The sequence below is a fragment of the Falco biarmicus genome, chromosome 4 (genome assembly GCF_023638135.1).
Source record: "Falco biarmicus isolate bFalBia1 chromosome 4, bFalBia1.pri, whole genome shotgun sequence".
NCBI classification, from domain to species: Eukaryota; Metazoa; Chordata; class Aves; order Falconiformes; family Falconidae; genus Falco; species Falco biarmicus.
In genome coordinates, this window is record NC_079291.1 from 25680071 (window position 1) to 25708014 (window position 27944).

General features: G+C 41.8%; 1 protein-coding gene across 2 annotated transcripts in view; it reads right to left on the bottom strand.

Moving 5' to 3' along the window:
- The window catches only part of CNTNAP2 (contactin associated protein 2), a 1159974-nt gene that overhangs the window by 24639 nt on the left and 1107391 nt on the right, over nt 1-27944 (bottom strand). For both annotated transcript variants that reach the window (XM_056337119.1, XM_056337120.1), the window contains one exon: nt 3171-3401. In XM_056337119.1, the coding sequence (XP_056193094.1) occupies nt 3171-3401 (231 nt within the window). The remainder of the gene's footprint in view (nt 1-3170; nt 3402-27944) is intronic.

Below are 27944 nucleotides of genomic sequence, written 5' to 3' on the forward strand. Positions count from 1 at the left end.
CTTTATTATTTCCCTCTTAGCCTCTCTGTTAGGGCATCCAAAATATTTTGCAGCTAGCAGGAGGTGTCCATGCTGTAACTACAGAGAAGAGTTTAAGACAAAACATTTAATGTAGGTCATCTGTCAGGCAGAACCTGCTTAATATCCAGTAATTATTCATAAGGTCTGATCCAGCACTGCAGTTTAGAGGTGAAAAGATCATTATGTTTGCCGTCTGGTGTATCTGTCCTATTTAGACATTTATCTTTGATCCCCTCCTACAACATTTTTCAATCTTAAACATCTAATTCCACAGTATTTGAGAAGCAAAGCTACAAATCTACACTTAAAGTGTGAATCTGGATTAGTGCAGAGCATGTCACTGAATGAGATACTTGCCACAAAATTTTCTTCTTTTCTTCTTTCCACTACAAACCACCTGTCCTCAATTCTCATATTCTGTTAAGATCTAGGTGACATAACAATAAAAAATATAGATTAAAACCTGTTTCAATTGAGAAACCCTGTACATAGTAACTGCTGCTTTCAAAGCCATGTTCTTTGCAACCATTTCTTTGTGGCAGAGTGTGTGTGGCTTTTGCTTTAGCACCACTACAAGTGTTTCTCTGAATTTCAAAAGAGTGTCTTCGTCCCTTCAGCCAGTTTAGTAAAGGAGTAAATTCACGCTGAGAGTACTGAGACTATTCCAGTTCTGGAGTCAATAGGAAATATCACTTATATCTCTGATTTTTCCATTTTCTTTTTCAACACAATGTGTGAGAAAATCTTCTAGCTGGGTTTGGGAAACATAAAAAAAATCCTCAGTGACAACTGCCTATTTGCTAATGCGAAGTGACACTAAATCCAAGCATTTTCACTTACCAGTCATCAAGATCATCTGTGTGCAAGGTCACACAGTCTACAGTAGATGTTTTTCCCGAGCCTGAAACAGAGCTAGCTGTGTCACACCACCAGAGATACCTTCACAAAGACTGAGTTATTCTTACCTGACACCAATAAACCAGTTGCTGCGATACCTCCTCTTTGTATCATGGAAATGTCACCCAGAGTGAAAGTCAGGAATTGTTTACCCACACCTGAATGCCCTTTCACTTCCACCCCAGAGAAACAACGCTCCCTTGCTGTGAAATGTCTTTCTATCATAACTCACCTGACACTGTTGCTCCCTTCAGTGTACAGCAGTCCCTCGCTAACAGCCTTTAAAGCAATATGATCTCTTCCCTCTACTGCTGCGGAGCACTGGGGAGGACAAGAGGAGGGGTCCCTAGCTCCCAGCCTTACAAAAGTTAATCGCTGCCAAAAATGAAGGTGGGCCATTTGCAGTCTGTCTGCCCATGACTTCAAACAGCCAAGTGAAATTCAGCTATGGAAATTAGATATTTTTTGGTCGGCAGAAGTTAACAGACATCTTGAGCCAACCTAATTGCATGCCGTATGTCTCCTGATATCCTTTATGATGGCTCCATGACTGAGTATTACAATTAATCCAGAAGAAAATGTGTTAGTTTATAATCTGTCAGGTCACCAACATTGAATCAACGCAGCAAAAATTGTCAAGATGAGTCTGAACCAACACAAGGACATGCATAGCAGCACATGGCAACGACAAGCAGGACCTCCATTTTTTTAACATCAGGAGCTATTAGGAGCAGTTCAAATATTTTGAGTAAATCCCACCATAGTCTTTTACTAGCTTGCAGTTATATTCAGTGTAGGAAAAAGAAACCAACCAAAATTAACAACCAAAACCCATTATCTGCACAAGATTCACAGCAGCAGTGCATCCTCAGGATGTTTATGGCACTTTTTAAAAGACATGAGTCAGTAAGGTATCCTTCAGGAAATGTGCTTTTATAGAAAGAGGAGCACAGAACATAACCTTCAGGTAAAACCTGACCTAATAATCACCGAGAAGAAAGGGACTACTAATTTTTGGTGAAAAAAATTCAAGCAAGGAGATTGCATGTTATGAACAGGGACGTGATGTACTGAAATCTTACAATGGCATGGCAGCAAGGAGGGAATGACAGGTTTTAGATTGTTAGCATCAATATTTGGGACTCTCAGCCCTGGAATATCTCTCCCCTTACAAACATCTGCCCTATTTCTCTATTGAAAAAGAGCTGAAAGGAAACGCTGCAAGGAGTTCCTTGATATTGCAAGGGAAAAAAAAAACCAAAACACATCCAAACCCCAAAGGTATGGTCTTGGGACCTACTTATAAGAAAGACATACATACCTGTCCCCTCACATATGAAAACTGGCAGATGGATGCATCCCCAAACACAACAGGCAAAGGCTAATGGGTATCAAAATCATTATGGACTCATTTTCTCTACTAGCATTTTAATTTTATATCACAGTAAACGCATAAACTTTGCCAGGACAGGTTCTAATTTACACTACTACAAGTGAAATCAGAATGAGGACAAAATATAAGAGAGGTGTCAATGGACACATGACCCTATAAATCTAAAGGGAACAGATTTTTTTTTTTTTTTAAGTATTTACCTGACACTCAAGAAGGAAAGAGAAAGAAACCCTCTAAAGTTACGCACAATGTATACTTTCAAAGACTGTCATGAGTCTGCCGGGATCAGCAAATCGTTTTGGCTTTCCAGCATTTTCAGCACGAGATGAATGCCATCATGACTAATGGGATCTCCCATTAAACACGGCCTAAGGAAAGCAGACCTTTCAGAAAACAAATCAGCACTTTATATAAACATATTTAAGCCTAAAATTAGATTCACTTTTTTTGTATGAAGCTGACTACAATATACTCACTGATTAGGAATACAGCCTAAGAAATGCCATGATACTTTATTTATCTGTACTTACAAACCTTTTGCTGACTATGTACCCAATACTACAGAGAAATTGCTATCACAGCAGCCAGGTCCAAACTCAACATTCAAACACTCTAAGACTTATGGAAAAGAAAAATAACGCAGAATATTAAAAAAAGGCAAATCAAATATCTTGTAACTGCATTTAGAAGTGGTGGCATATCTCTGTCATTCTAGCTTTGTATTTCCTACCGTGATTATAGTCCTACAGTCATCCACCAACCACATTCACTCGGTATTGTTGTTCCTTACAGAGAAAGGCAGATGTATTTCTTCCCTGAAATGCTCCACCAAGCTAACATGGCATGAACCCCGGCTTACCTGAGTCTAAGTGCCACGGGTCAGTAGCGGCCGACATTGGTGGGATGGTGAGTGGAGATGCTCCGCAGTTGGATTCCACCAGTTCTCCTTGGATGTGGACGTGAGAGGAGGCGTTGGTAGGTCTCAGAGCTGCTTTGAGTGGAGCAATCTGGTTGAACTGTACTCTCGATAGGCAGCCAGTGAATCCTGGAGTGTTGTATTTATATATATCTTGGTCAATCTTCCCAATTTCTATGGGAAATTAAGCAGGGGGGAAACCAAGAGATTAAACAAAACAATTCATTGTATTGGAAAGCACGGTTGCTCTGAACACTCAATTCCCAGAGCTCAGTTCCCAAGTCCCTTTCTCAGGAGGCTGAGAACGTGTCAGACCCTACCAAGTTTCTGTACACTTCATTACAGGTTAAAGCTGGAACCCTTCAGGCTTTGATGTGACTCAGTTTCACTGCTATGCTATCATTAAAATGAAAGGCTGGCGTGAAGGAGTCATCAGAGAACAAAAGACCAGGGAAAAAATCTTTTCCCCAAGAAGAGGCGGCAAAAGAGAAGGTAGAAAAGCAGTCATCGCCAGGGTCTCTCCTCGCAGCTGAAGCTTCTGCTGTGAGAGATGCCCCTGCGTTCACCCTGTCCTGTTGCTCTCTAGCCCCTCTCAGTGGGCTGGGACCACTCCACTCCTGTCTCCTCACCAGGAAACCAAGCATCTCTTCATGGGGAAACCTAGCATCCCTTCACCAGGAGACCCAAGTGTCCCTTTGCCAGGAGACCATGCGTCTCTTTACCAGGGGACCAAGTGTCCCTTTGCCAGGAGAGCAAGTCTCTCTTTGCCAGGGGAACAAGTGTCCCTTTGCCAGGAGAGCAAGTCTCTCTTTGCCAGGGGAACAAGTTCCCCTTTGCCACAAGACCAAGTTCCCCCTCGCTAGGAGACCCAAGTGTCCCTTTGCCAGAAGAACAAGTGTCCCCTCAGCAGAAGAGCAAGTGTCCCTTCACCAGGAGACCCGAGTGTCCCTTTGCCAGAAGACCAAGTGTCCTCTCACCAGGAGACCCGAGTGTCCCTTTGCCAGAAGACCAAGTGTCCCCTCGCCAGGAGACCCAAGCACCCCTTTGTCAGGAGACCAAGCGCCCCCTCACCAGGAGACCACACATCCCTTCAGCCTGATGTGGCAAAGGGCCGCTCTCCAGCCTCCTTCCTTTCCGGCAGCAGCGAGAGGTGGCGGCAGCCCGCTCAGTGCCGCTGCAGGCTCAGGAGCCACACGTGCTCCCCTGCTTCCCACCTGCCTCCCACCACTGCTGGGCCTCCACCGCCTGAGCGCCTGCTGCCAGTTGGCCATTTTACACCTCACCGCTGCGGGCTGGCACCAAGCTGCCTGCTGGCACCCGTGAGCACAGCACGGTGCTCTGCCAGTGCTCTCTGAACAACTGTCCTCCCTCAAAGTCACCTGACAAGTAGCTTTAAACACCAGTTAAACAGATCCCAAAATGGTAGCTGTGAAATGCAGCACATGCTCTTCCTACCCAGGAATCTGTAGTCCACGCACAACTTTTTAATTCTGCCAGGACTTGTTGCGACAACCTGAATCACAAGTGAAACAAACCCAGCACTCTGTCAGCTGCCTGTGTTTAGAGGGGGTATTAACATTTCAAAGCCTCACCGCAGTGTCTAATATAATATTTACATGGCAATGAGGAATTTGGCTTCCTTTCTTCTACGATAGCGTGGAGTGAATGGAAGGGACACATGGTAGCACCGGGTCTGTGCTGTGTCAGGGACTATTTCTCCAGAGGCACTGAGATGCTTCAAACTGCCTTTCCCTGCATCCGCAGGGACAGGAGTTAACACGGCTGATTCTTGAAGCCGTACTGAGCTGAGCAAAGCAAGATGGTATCCCAGGGGCAGAGACAGGGAGCAGCCCCAGGTTGTTCAAAGGCAACCTTTTCAGATAGGAACAGTAGTAAGGGTTTGAAAAAGGGTGTTTCTGGGGAAAAAAAAAAAAAAAAGTCTGTAAATCACAAGATGGTGTCATAAAAAGGAAAGTAAGGAAAACAGAGGTGGGACAGAGAGTGTGCTCCCAAGAAGTATGAGGAGAAAGTTAGGAGGAGTTTTATTGTAAGAGTTTGGGGAAGAGCTGGGAACCAAAGCACATCTGGGTTTGAGTTTTGCTACTAATAAAGACACAAAAAAATCAAATTGGAATTATTAGAAAATGCATTACTAACCTTTCAGACAAGTCTGTGTTCAGTTCTAACCAAACCAGGACCAATTATATGAGGGTTGAGCTGCTTACTGGGCTCCCTAAAAACTTCCATGATACATGTATCCGTGCTATTACTAAGAGTACTGAGGGGTCTGCACCAGGGATACATACAAGGAGTTTCAAGGCTATAAACCAGACAGAACATTTCAATTATGCTTTATTTTGGGGGTTCACACGTTAAACATGAAGTGGGGGAAAACTGGGGGAAACTGGACAAATCTTGAGCACAATTAAAACGACATCTTGGTTTTCACACAGAGCTAAGCTGTACCTTTTCTGTCTTTGCAACCACTATTAGAACGATAAACATACAACATTTAAGTCCCCCTGACACCTAGCAAAAGGACACAAAAGGAAGATGCATAATTTGAAAATTACTTGCACTAGATCATTATGTGATCCACTGTACAAGAACAGATTTTCTGTTTCTCCATTTTCCCTTTTCCTTCTCATTTGAGAATTTTCTTTCTCTGCTAGTACTTATCCAGCCTGTATCAATATTATATTTTACAAGCTGGCAGTTAGCAGTGACTGTCACCTGTGACAAAGTGGAAATGTGCTCAGGACTCAGCTAGAGACTAGCTTAAATGCATTAAAATAATTGTATTAGCTATGTGGGTCTTTCAACCAGCTCTCCTTTAAAAAAGTAGCTTGACCAAACAAGCCTCCTCTTCACATATTTGATAGAAAGTAAAAAACCTCACACGTGCCTGCCCACTTACTATAGTTAGTAGAAAAGCTGTACAAAAGCCAGAGTTCATGCATATGAATGCTACTTGTACATTGCATCAGTCAGACAAGGTTCCTATCTGACCACAATATTCACTGTCTCTTACTTCAATAAAATGTTCGTGGTATATTCAGTGAATAGCTGCAATTTTGAGTAGTCTTTATAATCTAAGGAACAATTAGAAGACCGTATTTCTCTTTAAACATTGTAAACACTGTCAATAACAGTTCAGTAACAGTTCAGTAATCACCTTTTATTCATATTTTTATATATTCTGTGGAACTTCATGCAGCAATGCTAATAGCCTCCCACTCACAATCCTGAGTGACAAGAACAAAACCCCATGAATATGGTTGTGCTACTTAAGCAGCTACAGCACCATTCTTCTCTAACTCCATGAATAACAAGTGATGGAGACTAGATCCTGAAAGAATTAAAAAGAAAAAACCCCAAACCCCTAACAAGGCACCTTGCTGAAGATCTGCATTTTGGTTTAAAACATTCCACAAATGGTGGTTGTCAAAGTCACCTCACACAAATTTACCACGAGCTCACATCACATCAGCGCTAAACCAAGACGGATCGACTTCTATGGCTGTGAACATGTTCCTTCCCGTGTGCATTCCGTGGGGCTCAGCACACCGATGCTCTCTGATGTTAGGCCATTACACTTTGCCTCCTTGTGTATCTAAGCTTGCTATAAACCCATCCCTGGAGACTGTAACGATTATGTAATGAAATATGCCCTTGTTGTCATGACTAAAATTCAATCTTCTCCCTATAACCAAGACGGTAGAAAAAGAGAAGAAGATGACAATCACATTATTTAAAAAAGGGAAATGTACAAAGCAACTGCTTTGCATTTTCCTGACTTTCAGCATGTAAGCTAGTGCAAAGTCATATAAATATTACATAGTATTATCATTACCTAATAGCAACATCAGTATTATTGCTTTCAGATCTGATGCAGCAATCTGCTGGTACCCTACCCACAAGCATATCTGTAATGAAAGACTTCCAAAAATACCACTTGTAATAAGGCCTTTTTTAAACTTCAGATAGCTTTGAACATTTGTTTCCTTGACCACATAACCTGCTGACTTGAGATGAAGACCATGATTACAAGACAGAGACCATTAAGGCAAACTCGTTCTAGCATGGACACACTGCAGTATACAAATCTTTAACACTAAACATTCACACAGGAACTATGCACCTGCCCACCCAGATTGCTTAAACATTTTAAGAATGTCTATAAGTAGTACACAGTACACTATGAACCTCAAAGATGCTGCCCCGTGTCTTGTGCATTATCATTCACTGAAGATATACATAACATTGATTATTTGTTATTTATGTTTTGTTAGCTGTTTAACAGTAAAAAAAGGTACAGGAATTTAATCCTGTTACTAGTTTTGATTTCAGGGTCTATTTCCCATAGCTGTGGCAGAAACATGCCATATAGTGATGAAAAATATATTGTTTCTCTATTGAATATTATGTGCTATTACTGAAGAAGCTCTTTTCCATCTAGCTGAAAAGATGTAAAGAAGGTCGGTTTTCAGGGATGCCATTAATGAGTACTCAACAAGTTGAAATTAATTATTCTATAAATCTAGAAGAAAACAAGGAAAACCAACTCATACGGAGGAAAAGAATTGCAGCTGGACCTGTGCATAAGTAGCACATAGTAATACTAACCAGTGTGATTAGGTTATCTGCTTTGTAAGCCTTTTTGCCCTTACTACATTACCTGTAGACGCAGTTAGGGCTCCTGCCTAGGCACTATTGCAAGACAAACAGTTTGGTTCACACTATTACTAAAGTTGACCTAGTTAGCATGCCTCTGATGAGCTACTTGTAGAAACACATTGTCAAATAATAGTTTTTATCTACTCTCTCTCTCCCCGTTCTCTATGTTCCATATCCACCAGTAAAAGATTTAGCTCAAAGGGCCACAGTGATTCTATAAGCACAAAAAGCTATCACACTGCTGGAGAGGTCCAGCTCCGCTTAATTCTACCATTTACTTTTTACACATTCTTGTAGCATCACTTAGGAAGACTAGAGAAAAATGACAGCCTGATTTAGCAGAGAAAAAAATTACATGTTTGGTCCCACAGCCCTGAGCAGGTTTTTGAGAGATGGAACAGAAATGCTTTCTATTTATGTAAAGTTCTCCATGTGAGAATCCTAGAATGATTCCCACACACACAAAGCTCTGCAGCACAAAGCTACACCATCCAGCACAGCACTGTGCCATACCAGTACAGTCATGCCACAGGTGGTAAGACAGCCTTGGGCTGTGCTACACACGGACCTGAGAAAGAGGGAGAGGAGAGACAGTCAGCTGTGAGGGAAGAGGGAAACACTCTCACTGCAAACCTACAAAATGTACAAAACCTGTTTTTATTAAATGTACATGCTGAGTATCTTTGCTAAATATCTTTTTTTATTCTAGCTGATCTGTGCATTTTTTTTTTCATTATAGGACTGAAACATGTATCAATACAGACAGTTACAATAAATCCTGAACTTTGCACGGTGTTCAATACATACAGAGAAAATCAAGGCATCTATTTATTGTGAATTATGTTCCATTAGGAAGGAAATGTAACAGAACTTGAAATAGACTTTGTGGGTATGCACAACAATGTATATAATAAATCTCCTGTTACGAATCACCTTGGAGTTTTCCAGTGATGCCCTTCAAAGTAGAAATAAGGCATAACTAAGGATACCTAGCACAGCAAGGCTCTTGGTAAATGCTATAGACATCTAGCTCCTCTTTCTTCTTTGATAGTGGGAAAGCTCTGCCCAAAGTAGCACATAGCGGGGCAGGGAGAAGAAAACCACTATATACTGGAGTGATTTTGTTGTCACAGAGGATGCCTTTTAAACAAAGGAAAGTCTCAGCAGCACAACCAAAACCCTTTCAGTTCCATTTACTAAAGACTATTTCTTACATAATTCACACAAGACATTTGAATTTTGCTTTGAAATTGGTGAAAAATCCAGCTGTTTGGATTTAGGACAATGATCTATTTATATGTGCTTGCCCATTTATGCTGTGAAATACAACAGCTTAATGATTCTGGAAAGACAGTAGCCGTATCAGTAGTGGGAGAAGTCCATCTTTGCCACAGGATGGTATTTCTGGCTGAACTACCATGATGCTCTGCTATTTCACTTAAGATTAAGCATCCACTCAGTGGGTAGGTAGAAGGTAATTCATTATAAAGCTTTAGAACCCTTCAGCTAGCTATACTAAATGGAGCCTAAATTATCTTCATATAATATTTTAATAGACTGCACAGGTGAACTCACCAATTCAATTAAATGAACCACTAACCACTTCTGGGTCAACCTTACCAATAGATTTTCTCTTCAAAATAAAGCACCATGTGCTCTCTTGTGCCCTGTGCTCAGATATCTTGTTACATTACCGCTGCTCAAAGATCAGCCCAATCAGCATCTTAAGCATCTCTGTTATTGTGTCAGGCTCCACATAACAGAAAGCAGTTTAAACTCCCCTGAAAGGGAGCTATTGATTTCAAGAAGTCACAGTCCCCTGAGATTACTAAAGCACTTTCTCCTATTTGATACCTGGATGAGCAGTTCAATGCAACATCAAACCCTGGCACATGCTAGTCCTTGAGGATTGGCGTGGTGTGAAAAACGCTGAGAGAATAAATAAATTAGTTTGAATCACACACAGCACACAGTCATAGGGATAACCGATCTGGGGTGGTGTACACCTGCTAGACCAAAGCCACAGGGCTAAGTCCATGTCAGGAGCAACTACTATACACCCAAAAGGGGAATAACACCAGACAAAGGGAAAATTACATTCTGACACACTGCCTGGCTCTTCTGATGAACATCTTCCAGTATGAAGATCAAGCACCTGTTTGCTTACTGGCTCTTTGTATCTTCTCTGCCCTAAGATCAGCAATTTCTTTAAAAAAGCATACTAATACCACTTAACTGTGTAGACACCAGGTGTGGTATCAGATACGGCAAACACCCACAGCACAAAGCAAAAAAGCTAAACTCCCAGGATGACATTTAATGAGCTGTAGTTAATGTAAAACTGCAAGGCACATATGGGCACTGAGCTAAGCTACTGTAAAGACTTGCCACAGCCCTCAAACTTCCCTGGCTTTTAATTTCAGTCTCTGAATTAGAATTCAGTAAGTGGTACAAACCGAGTATAAAACAACAGGAACTTAATTTTGTCCATTAGTCAAAAAACCAAGCTCCTGCATACAGCTCTCTGGACACTTCTACTGGTGGAACAAAATGCCCATTTATGGAGAACTCATTACAGGGGTGCTGAGGGCAGCAAAGGGGCTGGCAGCTCCCGAGAAGGGGGACCTGAGCTTCACAGGACCCAAGTGCTAATGACTACTGACTGCTCTTTATGCAAAAAATCAAATCCCATGTGGCAGACACACTTTTTTCGGTCCACAGGTCTGCAAGGGCCACGTGGTACCCGGGCGCCTCCCCATTCATCCCTTTCCCATCATGCTAATTCATTCACGCTGCCTAGGGGCCTGCAGGGATGGAGTAAATGTGGTGAGAAGCTGCAGGGTGGTCTCCAGCCTCCATGGGGCTGGGACAGTGTCCTGCTTTCAGCTGGGTTAGAGTTAATGCTCTTCCTAGTAGCTGGTGCAGTGGTGCAGTGCTGTTTTGGATTTAGTATAAGAATAATGTTGATAACACACTGATGTTTTAGTTGTGGCTACATAGTGCTTATAATAAGTCAAGGACTTTTCAGTTTCCCATGCCAGTGAGGAGGTACACAAGCAGCCAGGAGGAAGCAGAGCCAGAACAGCTGACCCACACTAGCCAAAGGGATATTCCATACCATAGAACATCATGCTCACTACATAAACAGGGGGGAGTTGGCCAGGAAGGGCCAATCGCTGCTCAGGGACTGGCTGGGCATCAGTCAGCAGGGGGTGAGCAATGGCATTGTACATCACTTGGTTTTTCTTGGGCTTTATTCCTCTCTCTCTCTTTGTTATTTCCCCTTACATTACTATTAATTTTATGTCAATTGTTAAACTGTTCTTACCTCAACCCACAGGTTTTACCTTTTCCTGACTCTCCTCCCCATCCCAGTAGGGGGAGAGGGTGGGAGTGAGCCTGTGGCTGCCTGGTACTTTGTTGCCAGCTGGGATTAAACCACGACAGTTAGCCATCCTGTCACTCCCTCTTCTGACTCATGCCATAAGGGACTAACTGTCCCCTTCACCCTGGACCCTTGCTCAGAAGTCAGATGCCTTCAGACATGCCTACAGCTGATTGCTCTCCAGAGCCTTTGAGTACTGCCCACAGTACGGCCCTATTGTGTGACCTGGTCCTTTTCTGGCTGTTTTAACTTTTTCTTTGTAACTTTATCTTACTTACTTATTGTAACTTTCCTGATTTTCTTTTATGAGAAATTATAGCTTGTATGGAATAATTTTGTTTAGACAGTTTATGTCTGGACTAACAAACTGACTGACCACTCACAGAAACATGAAGATACTGTTTGTGGTGTACGAAGCACTGTGCCAGGAACCAAAGGAATTAACATTAACCCAACAGTGCCAACCGACAGTGCTGCACAGCAAACACAAGGTGCTTTCATTTGCTGTCAGACACGTAAGAAATGGCCTTATCCACAGTGCAAGCAAGAGAAAAATTCCTTACGAAGCCTGTAACAGCTCAGTGCATGTTTCAGTTGCAGCAGCAGCTTTACCAGTGTTGCTGAAACAAAGGCCATTACTTTATGAAACGTTCTCAGTACTTTCTGCACAAGCTGGAAATGATTGAACCAGGTGAAAAATACACAGGATTAGAGAACCTGAGCTGTCCTGGAAGCTGTGCCACAGCCCTGGAGCACTTCCAAACCCCAGTCCCTGGCGGAAGAGTTATGGCTTTCGTGTCACACTGTAATGGAGACAGTAAATCACCAATGTGAAATGCACTCCTATCAGAGTCCCATTATGGCAGAAATAATAAAGGCTAGTGCTGGACTGCAGCCCCTCAGTCAAAACAGGCATGTGAGGAATGCTGTGGAATGGAGATGTTATTTGACAGCAGCCTGGTTTCACACTGCCACAAATGAAGAGGGTTTGAGCATGACAAGTTGGATTTTTTTTCTGCTCTTCTGTACTGATGGTATAGTTTCTGAATGTTTCAAGATTTCATACTGGATGTATGATCTCCTGGCATTTTCCATTTTAAAATTTCGTGTGTAGCCAACAACAGTTATCATTCAGGAATTTACATGGCCTTTTAACGAAAAGGAAATTAGCTGACACTGCACGATTCTTAGTAATTGCATTGTAAAACCTGCAAAACTAAGGGCAACACCTTAAAAGTGGTCATCACTTTTTCAAGGAAACAAATTATTTTCTTCATGTTTTGCTACTGACTTGCTGTATAACCTTGAGCAAGTCACTTCAGATACTCACTTCAAACTCTTCCCCTCCCTCTTAGTAGGACATAGGGAATTCCCCCTATCCTCCAGCTGGGATCTGTCTCACTTGAGATGTTTTAAGATCCAAGTAAAAAAGATATGGGCATTGCCTTCCAATATAGAAAAAAAACCCCAAACACCACACCAGTTTTTTTTAAACACCCCACAAACTTCTCATGACTCTGTAAAGGTCACTAACAGAGGCACAGATTGTATGGTACATTTCCATTGATAAAGAAGAAAGCTCTCCCAAGGGTAATGGAACAATGCAAAATCAGGGAAAAAAAGAAGAAATACCAAGTTTGTAGAGACCCTTCATTGCCATGGAATGATACCCAGCATGCAATCATGAACTGGAAGTCTTGATTTTGGCAGAAGTTTTCAAATGTTCCCACTCAAGAGCAGCCCCCGAGAAGTGTTCAGCTGGGGCAGAACTTCAATGAGAGTGAACAGTCAGCTCTGTGCCAGAGGGGCCAAAACTCCCAAGGGTTCTGGGGAAAGAGAGACCTCTCCATGCGTTACCCTTTATAATCATCTGTGAGTGGTAATACAGTCATTTCATAAATTTATATATAACTTTATTACTCCTCTAGACAACTAATTGTTCTCCCTGGGTACCAGAAGCAAAAAGCTCAGCCTGTTGTTTAAAGCAGGAATCCCAAATGTAGGAAGAGCCAAAAAGAAAGGTCATCCACCTAGACAATAGCCTGAGCTGACTGGACACCAATATTGTTCAGTCAGGCTGTACCACATACCTTGACCGCAAATCCTTCTGAGGGCTACTGATAATCTTTTGCTTGAGAAGCAAAATGCTCAGCACACGCTGATGCAACCCACTCTGCAGAAATAAGCAGTTCTCAAGGCAAAACTGCCTAAGAAGTACCTGACAGTTAGCTTCCAGAACACGTTTTTTTTGTATCCCATCCTCTATCCTCTTCATGTGATGCAAGAGCAAAGGGATCATGTGTTGAGGGCAGCAGAAGCAGAGCCACCACCAGGTGTTTGATCTGAACAAAGAATTATATGTTTCATCTGCTTTTTGTCTGTAGGCAGGCTCTAAACACAGTGAGAGGAAGCAGTTGAAGGGAGAGGAGAAGAAATTATGTAGCTGAAATGTCTCTAAAACCACCCCAAACCACAAATCTAAATGACTGACAAAATAACTGAGTGATTTTGTTATCATAGATATCACTATGAAAAAATAAAAGTTATTATCACAGACAAAGCATCCTCAGAATTAGCTAGGACACTGTATTTCAGCAGGATTTATAAGCTCATTCTCATTTATGCTCATGATAAATAACCATCGCAGCATCTTTCATAAACCTTAGAGAAGGCTGTAAAACACATAGGTAGAGGTAGCACTACTATGCCAAAAAAATACGCAGTTTCATTCATATCATTTGCCTAAATGTGCTTTTACATCTTATGGAAGCTGGCTGCAGCATTAACTGAGCAAATGCTTTTCAGGCCAGAAAATAAATAAATAAATAAACGAATGAATGCATAAATTAAACAAACAAATAAGACTTTTCCAGCCTGTAGTCAACTGTAATGTATCTTGGCCAAACTTCAATGCATTTAGTTATATTGTGCTTTTGTTAAAACTATATTAAAATAATATACTTTCAGTCTGATTATTACTCTTCTATCACTACCTGCGAATGTCCTCATACCACGTTTTGCATTCTGGATCACCAGCTTCAAATATCTTAATAAAACTGCAGTCTCATCAAAGAGTGTGTAGGCTGCAATTCCCTCTCTTACCTCCCTCCTTTGCTGATCTTACTTTCACTCGGAGATGGTGAAAAAGCTAAAACAACAATTTGAAGAAGATTCATGGTATGCAACCAAGACTGGAAAATTATTTTTCAGTAAAATATTATTTTTATTCATATACCATGTATGCCTTATATTAACCTTCTCTATTCTTAAAAGGTTTGGTTGTGGTTGTGGCGTTTTTTGGGGGGGTATTTTTTATTAAATTAAAAAGGTAAAGATCTGCAATCTGTTAAGAAACAACTTTTAAGGATGTTAGTATCACAAATATAAAACTTTATCAGTCTCACATGATTTTACTTATTTATGAAATCTGAAAGAAAACCATGGCTACTGCAACTGCAATGTTGGTTTTTAATGCAATGTAATATATAAAGAAAAGGGAAAAGGGTTTTGGGAACTGAAATTTTTCAGAAGATAAACACACTGCCACATTAAGAACAAACAACGACCTTTCTAAGTAGTGGCAACTTTAATTCAGTTATCAAAAGCCTGAAAATAGCAAGCAAATGAAAAGCAGAATGCCAGCAAGGATGAGAATACTATAACTTGGTAGGTCATTTTACTTCCAGCATTTTCATTCTGTTTGCTTTACTGCTTCATTTGGAATTTATTTTTTCTCAGATGAAAACCTCCACTTTCTTTACAGACAATACCAACCTGGCTGTACTACGGAAAAACACCGTTTATTTTAACAATTGGAGAAATATTGCAGGACAGCACAGAAAAGAAAAAGAATCAATTTCATTTCTCAGAAGCAATTTCTTTTATGCTTTTTTTTCCCAGTATTGTATGCATCACAATGTGAATCTGACCAGTCTCTATTACATCTCAGAGTCAATGATGGGGTTGATCCAAGAAAGGCCAAAGGCTTTTGCTTCTTTTCTTTTGTTACAAGTATACATATGTGTAACACTCTTGTATTTCCTCTGCTGGAACATGCTTATGTACAATAAATTCACTGCTGAAAAGTATTGCTATTCAATGCACAATGTCAAATTATCATAAAAAATTAACAGCCACATTAGATAGATCAATAACCTATCTAGTTCATTTTTCTCCCTTCAAAAAAAAAAACCCCACAAGGTGACTAATAGTAGATTATTCACCAGTGTGGATGATTCACCAGTAGTATAACAGCATGCAGCATGTAAACCCATCCTTTTCCAGAATACCTTCTCAGCTTCTCTTAAACATGGGCTTTAAACCTTTCTAAGATGCGGGCTGCATCCTGACTTTCATATTTAGCTACGGGTAGATCCGACTCCCACGAATGTGTCCGATCTTTTCGGAAGCAATTAATGCTTCTGGCCCCCACAACATCTCACGCCCCTAAGTTCCAGTGCTGAACTGCTCACTCCAGGACAAACGACCTCCTGCCACTCATTTTAAGGCTGCAGCCTGGCAAGGTAATCGAGGGTCTCAGCTTCTTGTGCTCCGGAAAGCACTGCACACCCAAACCATTACAGCATACTGTATCAAAATTCGGGTAGACCAACAAAATCACCTGAAAAGAGAGCTCTCAGTCTTTGGTTTAAAAGAAGCCTTCATGCACTTTAGTTAGTGGCAAAGCCCTGCAAAAGACCCTATAGACAGTGGAAATCATGATTTCATAAAGAACGAAATGTAAAAGCATTACACCACGATCTGGAAACCAAACCCACTCCCTTGTTCAACAAACACACTGGAGATGAAAGGCATAGGTGTGGTTTCATGCCAGCTAACAAATTTCCTTCCATGAGGAACAGTAAGGAAGCACACTTTCTTTTCCAGTCCCGTCAATCTCAGGTATAATACTCACAGCTTCACTGGACCTCTGCTGCTTTTCAGACCAGACGCAGAATATTACGTGTCAGACATCCTCACTGTGCGTATTTTTGTAGGTTCTATGATTTGTCCATCCACAGCCTTAGCCAGTAGGTAATGATAATAGACCTTTCCCCAAAAAGACACCGAGCTGAGTGTGTGGAGGAATGATGGAAGGACAGGACCAGAAAACACGCAAGAACTAACTCAGTGACTACCTCTGCATCTCATCAGATGGTGTAAACCGGACACTTCCAGCTGGCCTAAATCAAACTGAGCACTACCAACTTGCATTATTATTATTATTATAGTTATTTAATCATTATTATTAATTATTATCATTATTAAATCCATGCATGGAACGATATTCCAGAGTAGTGCCGGCAGGCACAGTGCCATTTCCAGTGTAATGGCTTTGTTAACAAGCTGTAGCAAGTGCTCCCACCCAAATACTGAGACAGCTTTGGGTGTATTCTTCTCTCAAACCTAATGGATGGCTTTGGAGGGACAGGGAAACCTCTGAGCAAGCTGCAATAAAAATAAATCTATATATATATATATAAAAAAAACCAACCAGAACGATAGCATCTTGTTAAGCATGCTCTAGCACAGAAATACATTAAAACAGTATGGTTAGTTCTAAGATTCTATACCGACAAGAAATACTGTCATTTGCTTGTTTTCTTAAATCTTGTACTAGCCGAAACAGTGTCACCCCGGCGGGATCATGAAGCAGACATGTCGCACAGCACACTCCCTTGCTGCTTTTACAGCCAGTTCGTTATAAAAAGATGCAAAAACTTACAGGTGGCTGGCAGCGTCGCGCCAGGTGACCGACACCGGGCTGCCCCCCTCCTGTCCCCCGAGCCCCCCGGTGGAACGGAACCCCACGCAGAGATCCAGGTGGGGAGACCCCCGAGCCGGGACGCCTCAGACCCTTTGTCCCGGCAGGATCACCCAGCGCTCGGCCCCCTCCCTCGGGCGAGCTGCGGGGCGCCCTCATCCCCCCGCCGCCGCCTCCCTCTCCAGGCTGAGAACCGGCGGCAGCTCATCACACCAGTGCCCAGCCCCGCCGGGGGGTGGCCCGGCAGCAGCAGCCTCGCGTGGTGCCGTGCCCCCCCAACAAGGCACCCCCCCCCCCCCCCCCGCCCCCAGTGCTACCTCCGTCCTCCCGGCGCTGCCCTGGGGCGGCCCGGCCGGCAGCCGCGGGGCAGCGGCGGCCCGCACGGCTGGGCTGCGGTGGGGAAGCGGGCGGAAAGCGCGGAGCGGAGCGCGGTGGAGCGGCGGCGGGGGGCGGGGCGGCGGCAACACCCGGGATGGATCTGGCGGCGGAACGGCTGGGGGGGGGGGGGCACGGTTCTGCCACCACACTGGCGTTTCTCTCACCAGCACCATTTGGAGGTATTATTATTATTTGTTTTGTGGGTTTGGGTTGTTTTTTTGTTTGGTGTTGGTTTTTTTTGTTGTTGTTGAGGTGTGTTGGTTAGGGTTATTGTTGGTTTTAGTTATTGTTGGTTTTAGTTATTGTTGGTTTTTCTTGTTTTGTTCTTTTTTGTGTTTTTTTTTTTTGTTTGTTTGTTTGGGGTTTTTTTGTTTGGTTGGTTTTTTCCAGTGAAGGGGCATTAAAGCTTTGCAACCATACTTCTCCAAGACGTAGTAGCCCAGCAGCAAGAGGCAGCACCGTTAAACAGCCACTCCCTAGAAAAGGGGAGCTGAAGGTCGTTCTGGCGGTTGATGAGCTTGCAAGGGACAGTTCGAATACTTCTAATTGACCCGAATACCAGGGCAAGGAAGGCCCAACAAAAACCTGCACAGAAGGGTTTGAAAAAGTTAAAGTTACCGAGATGTCATCACTTGCTGGGTTTTAAGGTGAAGGAAGGGAGGCTCAGCAGCCTGCTTACCGGGCATTGGAAAAAGGAGGGGTTAAAATAGCTAATTACCGACACAACATCCATCTTTTAACAGAGACTAGAGACCAACTCTTCCTCCTCAGACCCCCCCTCTCTCCTCCTCGACCAGCTGCACCATCACCTTCATCCCCTCATCCCAGCTCTGTCACCCACACTGCCGAATGGCGAGAGGGTCCCTTGTGCTGAAGAGGAGGGGAGGAAGGCTTCTGTCTGCAGTTTGGGCGTTGACATGACCCCTGGAGAGTCAACACTAACTAGGCTACAGCTCAGGCAGGACGGTGGGGCTTGGCCCTTGCTGCCTGCCTCTCATCTCGCTGCTGGTGGCACTTGTGGTGGCACCACCATGGATGCAGATGCCATGTGGCTTGGAGGGAGGGAGGCTGCCAGCCCCAACTGAGAGCAGAAGTGTCAATGCAGCCAACCACAAGCACGGGTTAGGGGACAGACCGTCCCATGGGCCCTCTTGCTCCAGCGAGGAAAGCCAAAAGTTTTAGTGCTTTACCAGAAGCGTGCCATAATAGGAATAACTGGTCTTAGAGGAACCAGGATGGAGGAAATGAGGGACCAGAGTCTCAGATCACAACACCTGTAAGTTGCTACTCCGAAAGTCAAACAAAAGATAACAGAACTCTTCAGCAGGACCTCATCTAAGGTCTTCACCCAGCTAGCACGGTACTGTATTTAGCTACATCAATACAACTCACAATTGCAGTGAGTCCCCATCCCAGATGTTTCTATATTGTCCGGAACAGCAAAACTTCCACAAGGTCACTGCTGAATCAGTCTGCTCTTACTGCTACAGAAACAGCCACAGCTATTGTCTCTGCAACTGCTGATACAGAATATTTTTTAGATATATTCCAGCAGAAAAGCAGTAGTTTTTCCTCCCCATATTTCCAGAGATACGATACTGCTTCCATATTCTGAGGGATTTTTTTGTGTTCAAAGGGGATCACTCATTGGAAACGGTTCCAAGTGTGAATTATTAAATATTTTTTTTCTAGCACAGCAAGCATTTGCACTTTTTAAAAGGTGCCTCTTTCATTTGATCTATTCACCTCCTCTCTTATTTGTGCCCTATCAGTAAGGGTGTATCTTGAGGAGTGTTTGCCATAGCATTTCATTAACACCACCGCATGCACCAGCAGGTACTTTCCTCACTGAACGACCATAAAATGATAATATATTTACAATCCTGTGATGCTCACTTCTTGGCTGGAAAATCATCGTGGCTGGTCTTTTCTCAGAAAAAATAGCAGCGACAGTAAACTTTACTAAAGGGCTTTTTCCCATTTGGATTTATGAAGCAAGAATATAAAATAGAGGAAATTATGGAACAAAGCTGACCTTGAAAATGCGTAAAATCTATCTGTTTCTGAGGAGGCTGCAATCTGAGACCTGTAAACCAGCTGCCATCATAATTTTACTGAGGTCTATTATCTTTTGTTGTTCCAAACCAAGTCAGCTTTGATGTAAGAAAATTGGGTCCTTTTCTGCACAGGCACACAATGTTCTGCTCTGTTTGAATATTTGACGTAGAAAACTCGGAGAGCTTCTTCCTCAGTCCCCACAAGTAATGCACGAACCTGCTCATTTGTATAATGAAAAAAAATCATCGGCAAAGGAGGAATCTCTAACCAGTGAATGGTTGGTTGTAATAAATCTAGCAGAGACAATACGCAATTTGTGTGAGCAGTAGTTCAATCACAGGTAGGCGAAGGCACTCAGAGTTTAGCAGAGAGCTGAAAGGTCTCTCAGCATGGCAATCTGCAATTCAGAGATATTCAGACTACATTTAAATGAGTTGGCCCAAGTACTGGAAGCGGTTTAGCTGCAGAGGAACCTTCTGTGCATGGTACTTATTCCACCTCTTAGAAGTATAAAATAATTTAGTAGAAAAAGACCCTGCCAGAACCAATTTTTAATTGCCTGTATTCATACGCTCTGAATATGAGATATAAACAAAGGGAATGGAAAATTCTCACTTATAATTACATTCTTGAAAGACAATTTGCTTGACATGAATGTTAATTTCTGACTACAGAATGCTGAGGACAGATTTGGATAGATGGTAGGGAAGAAGCACATCACTGGTGGATTTTTGTTGCTGAATAACTCAAACCAGCATGATCTTAAATGTAGATGTTCCAACACATATGCTAATAAAGATCATGAAAAGGGGATGATAGGCATGTCTGCTGTGTGTGGAAAAAAATCCGCTCATTCTCCTTTCCTAGAGACTTCAATTTGGGGGGCTTATGCTGGGATCCCGTGCAGTCAATAGTAAAGCATCATTAGATTATTGAAAAATAATTCCCCCCCCCCCCCAAAAAAAAAAAAAAAAAAAAGAAAAAAGATGTTACTGACTATGACATAAGGTAATTAGTTTGGACTTCATTATGATGAATAAAGATGACAATCACTGGACAGGAAGATGGTGGTTGCCTAGGGACCAACAATCATAACCTGATTATGTTCAATATGTGATGTATGTGCTTTAAAAAGCCTAACTGCCCAAAGCTGAGGCACATAATAGATGGCAGCGAGAGGGAGGAGAGACAGGAAGAAATCCTTGAGTGGAAGTGGATGTTTAAGAATAGCTTGTATCTCAAAAAGCAAGATTCCACACTTCTAAAACTTTATGCTTGTATCATATGAGGATGTGACAGTTCCTTTTAGTGAGAAGAAAACACCCAATAATATCTAACCCGTACATGCTGATTGGGATCTATGTGTCAGCATTCTCTAAGAACTCCTGGGTGTACACTGGAGACATTACTGTTCCTACAGCGTTCGACAGACCTTTAAGCACTGGAGTAGTTACAGAAGACTGGAAGAGTCCGTAGGTCCTCTCAAAAAAATTGAAAATTGTTGAAAAATATGTTAAAAAATGAGATGATTAACTATTGAACAACTAGCCTGATACCACTTTTCATAAAAACAGTGGAAGAAACATTGTAGAATTCTGTAAGTAACAAATACATGAAAAAATGAGTAAGTAAATAAATGAAAACTTCAAATAAATTAATAATATTTTTTTTCCTTAAACAAATTTCAAATTTCACACTTCCAGTACAGGTTTGGTCAAGCTATATAACTGGATAGATGGATTACATTTCAGAAAGGCATGTGCCTTCATGGCATGTTGGATTAATGAAATTAGTATCCATGATATTAATAAAGCACATACTCAGTGGAAGTAAATCACGGATCACAAGCTTAGAGGCTGAGAAGCTGCACGAGAAGCTACAAATGGAGAGAGCTCTTTAACCAAGTCAAGCATGGCATAGCAAGGGTCAGTGTCTGTCAGCAAAAGCCAGACACATCATGGAAATAAACTTGCAATTTTTACAGGTGTACCAGGCTAACTGTTGAAAGAAGCTACCCAAGGAGGGCATGACCTCAAAGACAAAATGGGTGCCCTTTCTGGAAGATGTGTTTTGCACAAGGAAGTTTTTGGAAGCAACACAAAGGTTTCACAAGCTGAAAATTCCCCCAGATTTAAGAGTCCTTTCCGGCCATAGGAGGTCCGGATCTGCTACTGAAACAAAACAAGTTTCTGCTCTAAACTTTTCCTCTCTCTCCTGACATTTATAAAATAGGGAAAGATGTGAGGAGGAAAGGTACTCTCCAAATGGAGGAACTACCGTACTTCTTCCTTTCTTCCTAAGGGAATGGAAGTTATATGTATGGAGATTGGTTATGGTTACGGCAAGGTACAAGTATTGGGAACAAAAATGAATGAATATGCCAAACCTTCTGTTTATTCTGTGATACTGAATACCCTCCATGTAATAAATGAATAGTGTCTTCTAATGTCTTAAATCCTACAGCTACAGGCAATGGAACCTTTCTATTCAGTATATCCAGCAGAGAAGGCAGAACTTGCATTTAGCTCTTATTTCTGCTCAAGAAGGGTGAGAGGCTGAAGAATTACAGACATGATTAAGTACACATCTTCTGTCTATAATTGTGATTATTTCTTATTTTGCTTTTAGTCATCATATTGGGACTATTCTCTTAAAGCAAATGCAGCCCATCACAGTGAAGTTGCTGTCTGAGATGGGGATTAGGAACAAATTGCGTGTGCTACAGCAGCCATTCTCCATCACTGTTCAGGCTGCAGGCCAGTCCTGCGTATTGCCATTTTATCATCTGAAGGACCCTGTGAATAATAACTACAGAATGATCTGGACAGATATGCAATTTACCTTACAGTGCATTTGCTCTCCCAGTAAACCACTTCCTTAAAAAACCCATCCTGCAGAGCACTGTTTGGAGAGAGGAAATTCTGCTTTAATCAGCCCTTTTCTATTTTTTTAAAGGAGGTAAGCGTGATTCTACTGAAGCAAACAAACAACTTATTTTAAAAGATCCAGACCTTGGATGACATGGTATTATTTTATGCTTCTTGCTCCAGTTTGCATGGCTCTGTTGTGCTTCAGCACAAGCATTAGAATTTTGTGATCCTATCTAGCCAGGTTCCCTCTCACTCCCCCTGAAACCTATACTTAAACTGATGGCTGCTCTAATTGAAGGGAGTGGAATTATTTTTAGGACTCATCACAAATGCTTATTCATTTTGCTAAATACTCCTGTAATTATTAACTGATGAGTACCCTGTTATCACCTGATGTTGTTTTTCAGTTCCAGAAGCATGTTCAGCTTTTCCACCAAGTATTTGAATGTGAGCAATACAGCCCTGCTTTCTGTATTATTTTTGGCACCTCTTTCATGTTACTGCAACATCAGTGCCTGTCTCTAGCTAGCTCGTTACACCAGCCTCTACTGCTCACCTGGTCGGAGTTGAAGAAAATGTGTGCAAAGGTTCTACTGTTCCACCTGTCATGCGTGAGTTGAGATCTCCCAACTATTTATGAAACTATTTACAAAAACATGATTGGAAAACATCAGCAGAGGAATGCTTGAAGTAATACACCCCCCCGCCCCCGCCCCCCCCTCCCCTCGCTTCCACAAAAGCTCTGCAAACACATCCTTTTAGACACAGAGAACCCGGACACAAGTTCAACTAACACCAAAGAACAAATTTGAAGCCCCACAGACTTCACTTCTAAGGGTACACCACTTCAGATCCCTCCAGACTGCTGCTCTGGCTCCATGCGGTACCCAACGCAGGCAGTGCCATCTGTCTCCTAGAGCTGGAACTGCTTTTTGCCACTGCCAAATGAGCAATGCAAGACAAGTCACTTTGAATTAGTCACCTGTAAACGGGAATAAGAATATTCACTTACAATTTGCTATTATTTAATAAGATAAAAATAGTGCCTGACACTCCGAGAATATTGCCATTATTTTTTGCTGTTATGAGTACAGAAAGTTAGAAAAAATAAGCAGATCTGTTAAAACTGACAACAGGAAACCTACACAATGAGCCCAATTAATTTGTGTTAACACAGCAATACCAGTAGCTGAGACTTAAGCCTAAGCCATTCTCTGTTGTGAGAAGGAAAAAGACAGAAACATTATCTTTCACTCCACTGAGTGAAAAGAGACAGTGATGCTTTACCTCGGCTCATTAAGTTAAAACACTAAGTTATAACATAGGAAGCAGAGCTGAAAGTCTCAGCCAGTCTTTGGCTGAGAAATTAGGATGAATCTCAGGATATTTAAGAAATACCTTTGCCATATTTACTACTGTGCTACCTGATTGCAGGAAGTTCTTTCCAGTAGTGTAACAAGGCTTATTCAAAGTTTATCGCAACCTGGGTGAAGTTGTCCCCAAATGGCAATCATACAGCTGGGGTGACTTGTGTTCCTGTGCTTTAGGCTTCCCTGGGAAGCATATTTCCTGAGACCTGCAGTCCCATGGACAATTAATCATTTTTACTCTAGGGCCATGTGGTAACTGAGTAACACCATATTTCTTTTTGCTATGTGAGGGGATTGTCTGGGGATGAGGAAAAGAGACACAAAAGACATTGGAAGACTTCCTTTAAGGAAAACATATTCTTGCATCACATGTTGCATGTGCTTCCAGTAATTGTACCATACATGAAAAAAAGAAAACTCATCAATCGTTTTAAGCACTGGTACTGGTTCAGCAATAAATCCTCTTAGCAAGTAGTATGGCAATTGAGTTGATGTTAAGGGAGCCAATCCTAAATAATAGACTCACATTCAAAGAAGTTCCTTTTGGAAGCCACCTGGGAAATGGCTAGGCTCTTGTGGAAATCTTGAGCAAAGTGACTGATTTTTATATTTTTTTTTTGACAATGAAGACTAATTATGTGGATGGGGGGGTGTAAGAACACTGGTGCACATGGCCAAACGATGTTGCTCTTGGCATGCTGAGGACAGCTTTGGTAGTAAACTAATTTACTTGACAGCAGGGAAAAAAACACAAAAAACCCTTGCTGACCTAAAACTGTGTAGGCATTCTAAAGAATATATAATAGGATGGCGATTTAGCTAAAACATTTTAACTGGTAGGTTTCCAGTGCTTTGTTTCAGATCTTCAAAGAACTTCATCAGTGAAATATGGAAGTGGCTTAGGAGGAAGAGCATGTTACCATTTCTTCAAGCCTGCTTTCAAACCTGACTCTAAATTTTAGGGATTATGGTAGGTATCAACATTTAAGATGCAGACTCAAGTGAGTGTTTGAGGTGTGTGTCAATCGCTGAATTTAAATTGTAACTTAAATTTCAGCAAACGGGGAAATTACCAGTCTCCTTTTCCTGCTTCAAGAGCAAACACCTGGACAAAAGGGTTGGCATAATGATGACAGTACTGGCTCTTTAGTTTGGGAACCCTACTTACAAGTCTCTACACTTGACCCAAATGGCTTTTGGCCTCAGTTTTCCATTCATAAAATGAGGTGAAGGGTATTTCCTAACTTCTTAGTTTGATCTTGAGGGTAAATATATCTGGAGGTACTTTGATATGAGGAAAAAGGTGTGGAGAAGAGGCACATCACTCTAATGACAGCCACCACCAAAAGGTCTGCACAAAAGGTCCAGAGGCTGTGACAAATCAGTGGGTTGATAAGACTGCAAGAGGGAGGAGGGCGTGCTTCCATTTCTTCATGTCAACTAGAAATGTAAGGTCGTTCGATTCTCTATTAAGTAAAGGCAAATAGTTATGGAATAGTTGTGCATCACTCTTGCTGACACACCTGCTCTCCCTCTGTGTGGTAGAAGGCAAGACTATATGAAAAAGAACACTACAAGCATAAGAGCGCTTGTGTTGTTCAAGGACAAGGCCATAACTTTAGGAGGTTGACTCTCATCCTCCAGAAAAGAGGGCTTAGACCTGGAAGCCCTTTTGTGTATCTTTCACCTCACACATCTCAGGGCATTCATTCTACATAGTTATTCCTGCCAAAGTTTCAATTCTTTCTCTCTTTTTTGGGGGACTGCCAGCCTGGTAGTCACTCTGCTGGTGGCACCTTTGTTACAGGTCACCCTCCCAAAGAAGCGCAGCCCCAGCACAGCTGCTTGAGCTTCTGTGTAGCTCAGGAGCAAAATTATCCCTAGTTTCCCCAAAAAGCAGACTGCCACAAGACTTAATTCTTGACTGCAAAGATGATGAATAGAAACCCTAAAATCAGGTTTTACACGTGTTACTTAAATGACACCTTCAACTAATGGTCTTTTGGTTGGTTGGAGCAAGCTGTGTACTCATGTGGCTCTTCCAGAGTTCACACTTCAACTTAGGAAATAAATATGATTTCCCTGGCCAGCAAAATTTCCTGGCACTACCTAAATGTCAAAAATAACTTGTTCCTTTACAAATAAAGTAACCCAATTACATATTACTATTATTTTGTTGTATAGCTTCTAAATTTTCTGGCTCCTTGCTAGACCTGTAGGCTTTACAGTCCAGGTCCAACTGACTTCCAATATATACAAATACAAGACCTAAGTTTGAGGTTTTCATGCAGTTATCAGGCCTCTAAAACTGAATTACTGTCATGGCTGAAAGCTGACGTGTTATTTATTAATCAGCTACAATTGAAAATAACAATTATTACTTGAATCAAATACAACAACTACTTCATGAGGTTTAGGGTATATTTGGCCTAGATAACATCAGTAGTCACTGATAGCACGCTGCAAATACCAAAGACAGATCCAATTGAGAAGGAAATGCACATCTTAATTACTGAGTTACGGTGATCCAAACAGCAGTAACTAGTCCCCAAAATGAACCTCTAGAAGTCTTATAGAAGAATGGAAAGACAGCTTGTTGTTGCCTGCTAGGCAGTCACTTGATCTCTCACTGGAGCACCTGCTCAGCTCACTGTTCTGCAAATCTCTGACCCGAGGACAATCAGTGCAATTTTGTCTTCATGAGCACTATGCGTTTCCCCTCATATGGGGTACTATTATGTCAGAAAACAGATATTTTTTTTTTAAGAGATAAAAGGAAGCCAACAGCCATTATTTGTTATAGGAAACAGACTAATGCAATACTCATTATAAACACACATTTCCCAGTTTTATTTACCTGACAATAATTTTTGTAAGATAAAGTAGATCAGTATACTAAATTCCTTTTGCTATTCTTTGCCTCTGTGCTGTAGCAGTGCATCAGAGGAAAATCTCTTCCTTCCTGGCGTTATGAGCACCATAGCAGAATGCTGAGTCTTGAGGAGTTCGTCCCTCCTGATGGAAAGACGTGCCTAATTATCTATCCAAGGAGTGGAGCCTGTTTGCAAAGGTCAACATCACTGAAGCAACTTACACGACAGTTTTGCTGCTCTGTTTACAAATGATTTTAATATTTAAAACTGAGCCGTGACCTGAAGGTACTTCTGCACTTGCCCTTTAGAATGTCATTGTCACCAAAGTCTACCAGCCACTAGCTAGGCTCACTGCTGAGCTCTGGCTGTTCCTCACCAATTTTTTTTTTTTTAAGTACCACACTATTCTCTACCTGCTCTTCCCATCCAACATTATGTATTCATAGCCTACATGGATTTTAACTTGATTATAAAAGAGCTCAGGTAAGCTTCACAGCAGCACTATGATCATTAAAACACAGCACGCTCCTGTTGGAATAATACTCCAATAAGACACAATTTGTCTTCAGTTTGTCAAAATTGCTAGCATCACATCTTGACAGCCAGGAACAAAGCAAACACCATCCTTCCATGAACAGGCTATTCTGTAACATCGGCATTGTCAAGGATTCCCATTATTTCCTTAGAGCTGAACTTTGAAAATTACTCTAAAGGCTCCAGTCAAATTGTAACAGTCTGGCTCAATTGTGAGCCAGCATAGCCTGCATTAGGGCAGGTATTAAAAGGGAAGAAAAAAGGAAATGATAAAATTGAAACTTCTATGGGTTTGATAAGAAGTCAACTCAACTTTCATAGAGCATCAGCCTGATATTTAAGAACCAAATTTGAAGGCAGACAAAATGCAAGGACAAAAGCAATCTGCTTCAGAGTAAGTGTTGCTATTTGCAACACGTTCAGATGTGCTTAGCCTGTGATCATCATGACAGCATTTTGCATTGGGGTGAAATTACTAAACAATATCTCAACATGAAGAACAACTATGAAATAAGAAATACTGTTACACGGTCTTGAAGAATTAAATCAAAGAATATTGCTAAATAGATTCAGAAATCCATGCCCTTATTGCAAAGTCCATCAGCCTGGGTCACTAGTCCCTCCAGTACACAGTCTGCTCCTGTAAACCAGGAATGGTTTCAGGCCTGGCATTTCCCCAAAGTAGTATGCAAACCAGGTTCTCTCTACAAAAAGAAGATAAAATAGTCAACAAAAGTGTTTTTATAATGTGTATGTGTAGCTCAAAGAGACAGATGTTTGGCGATAAGACAGGAGTTTGCTTTATGCC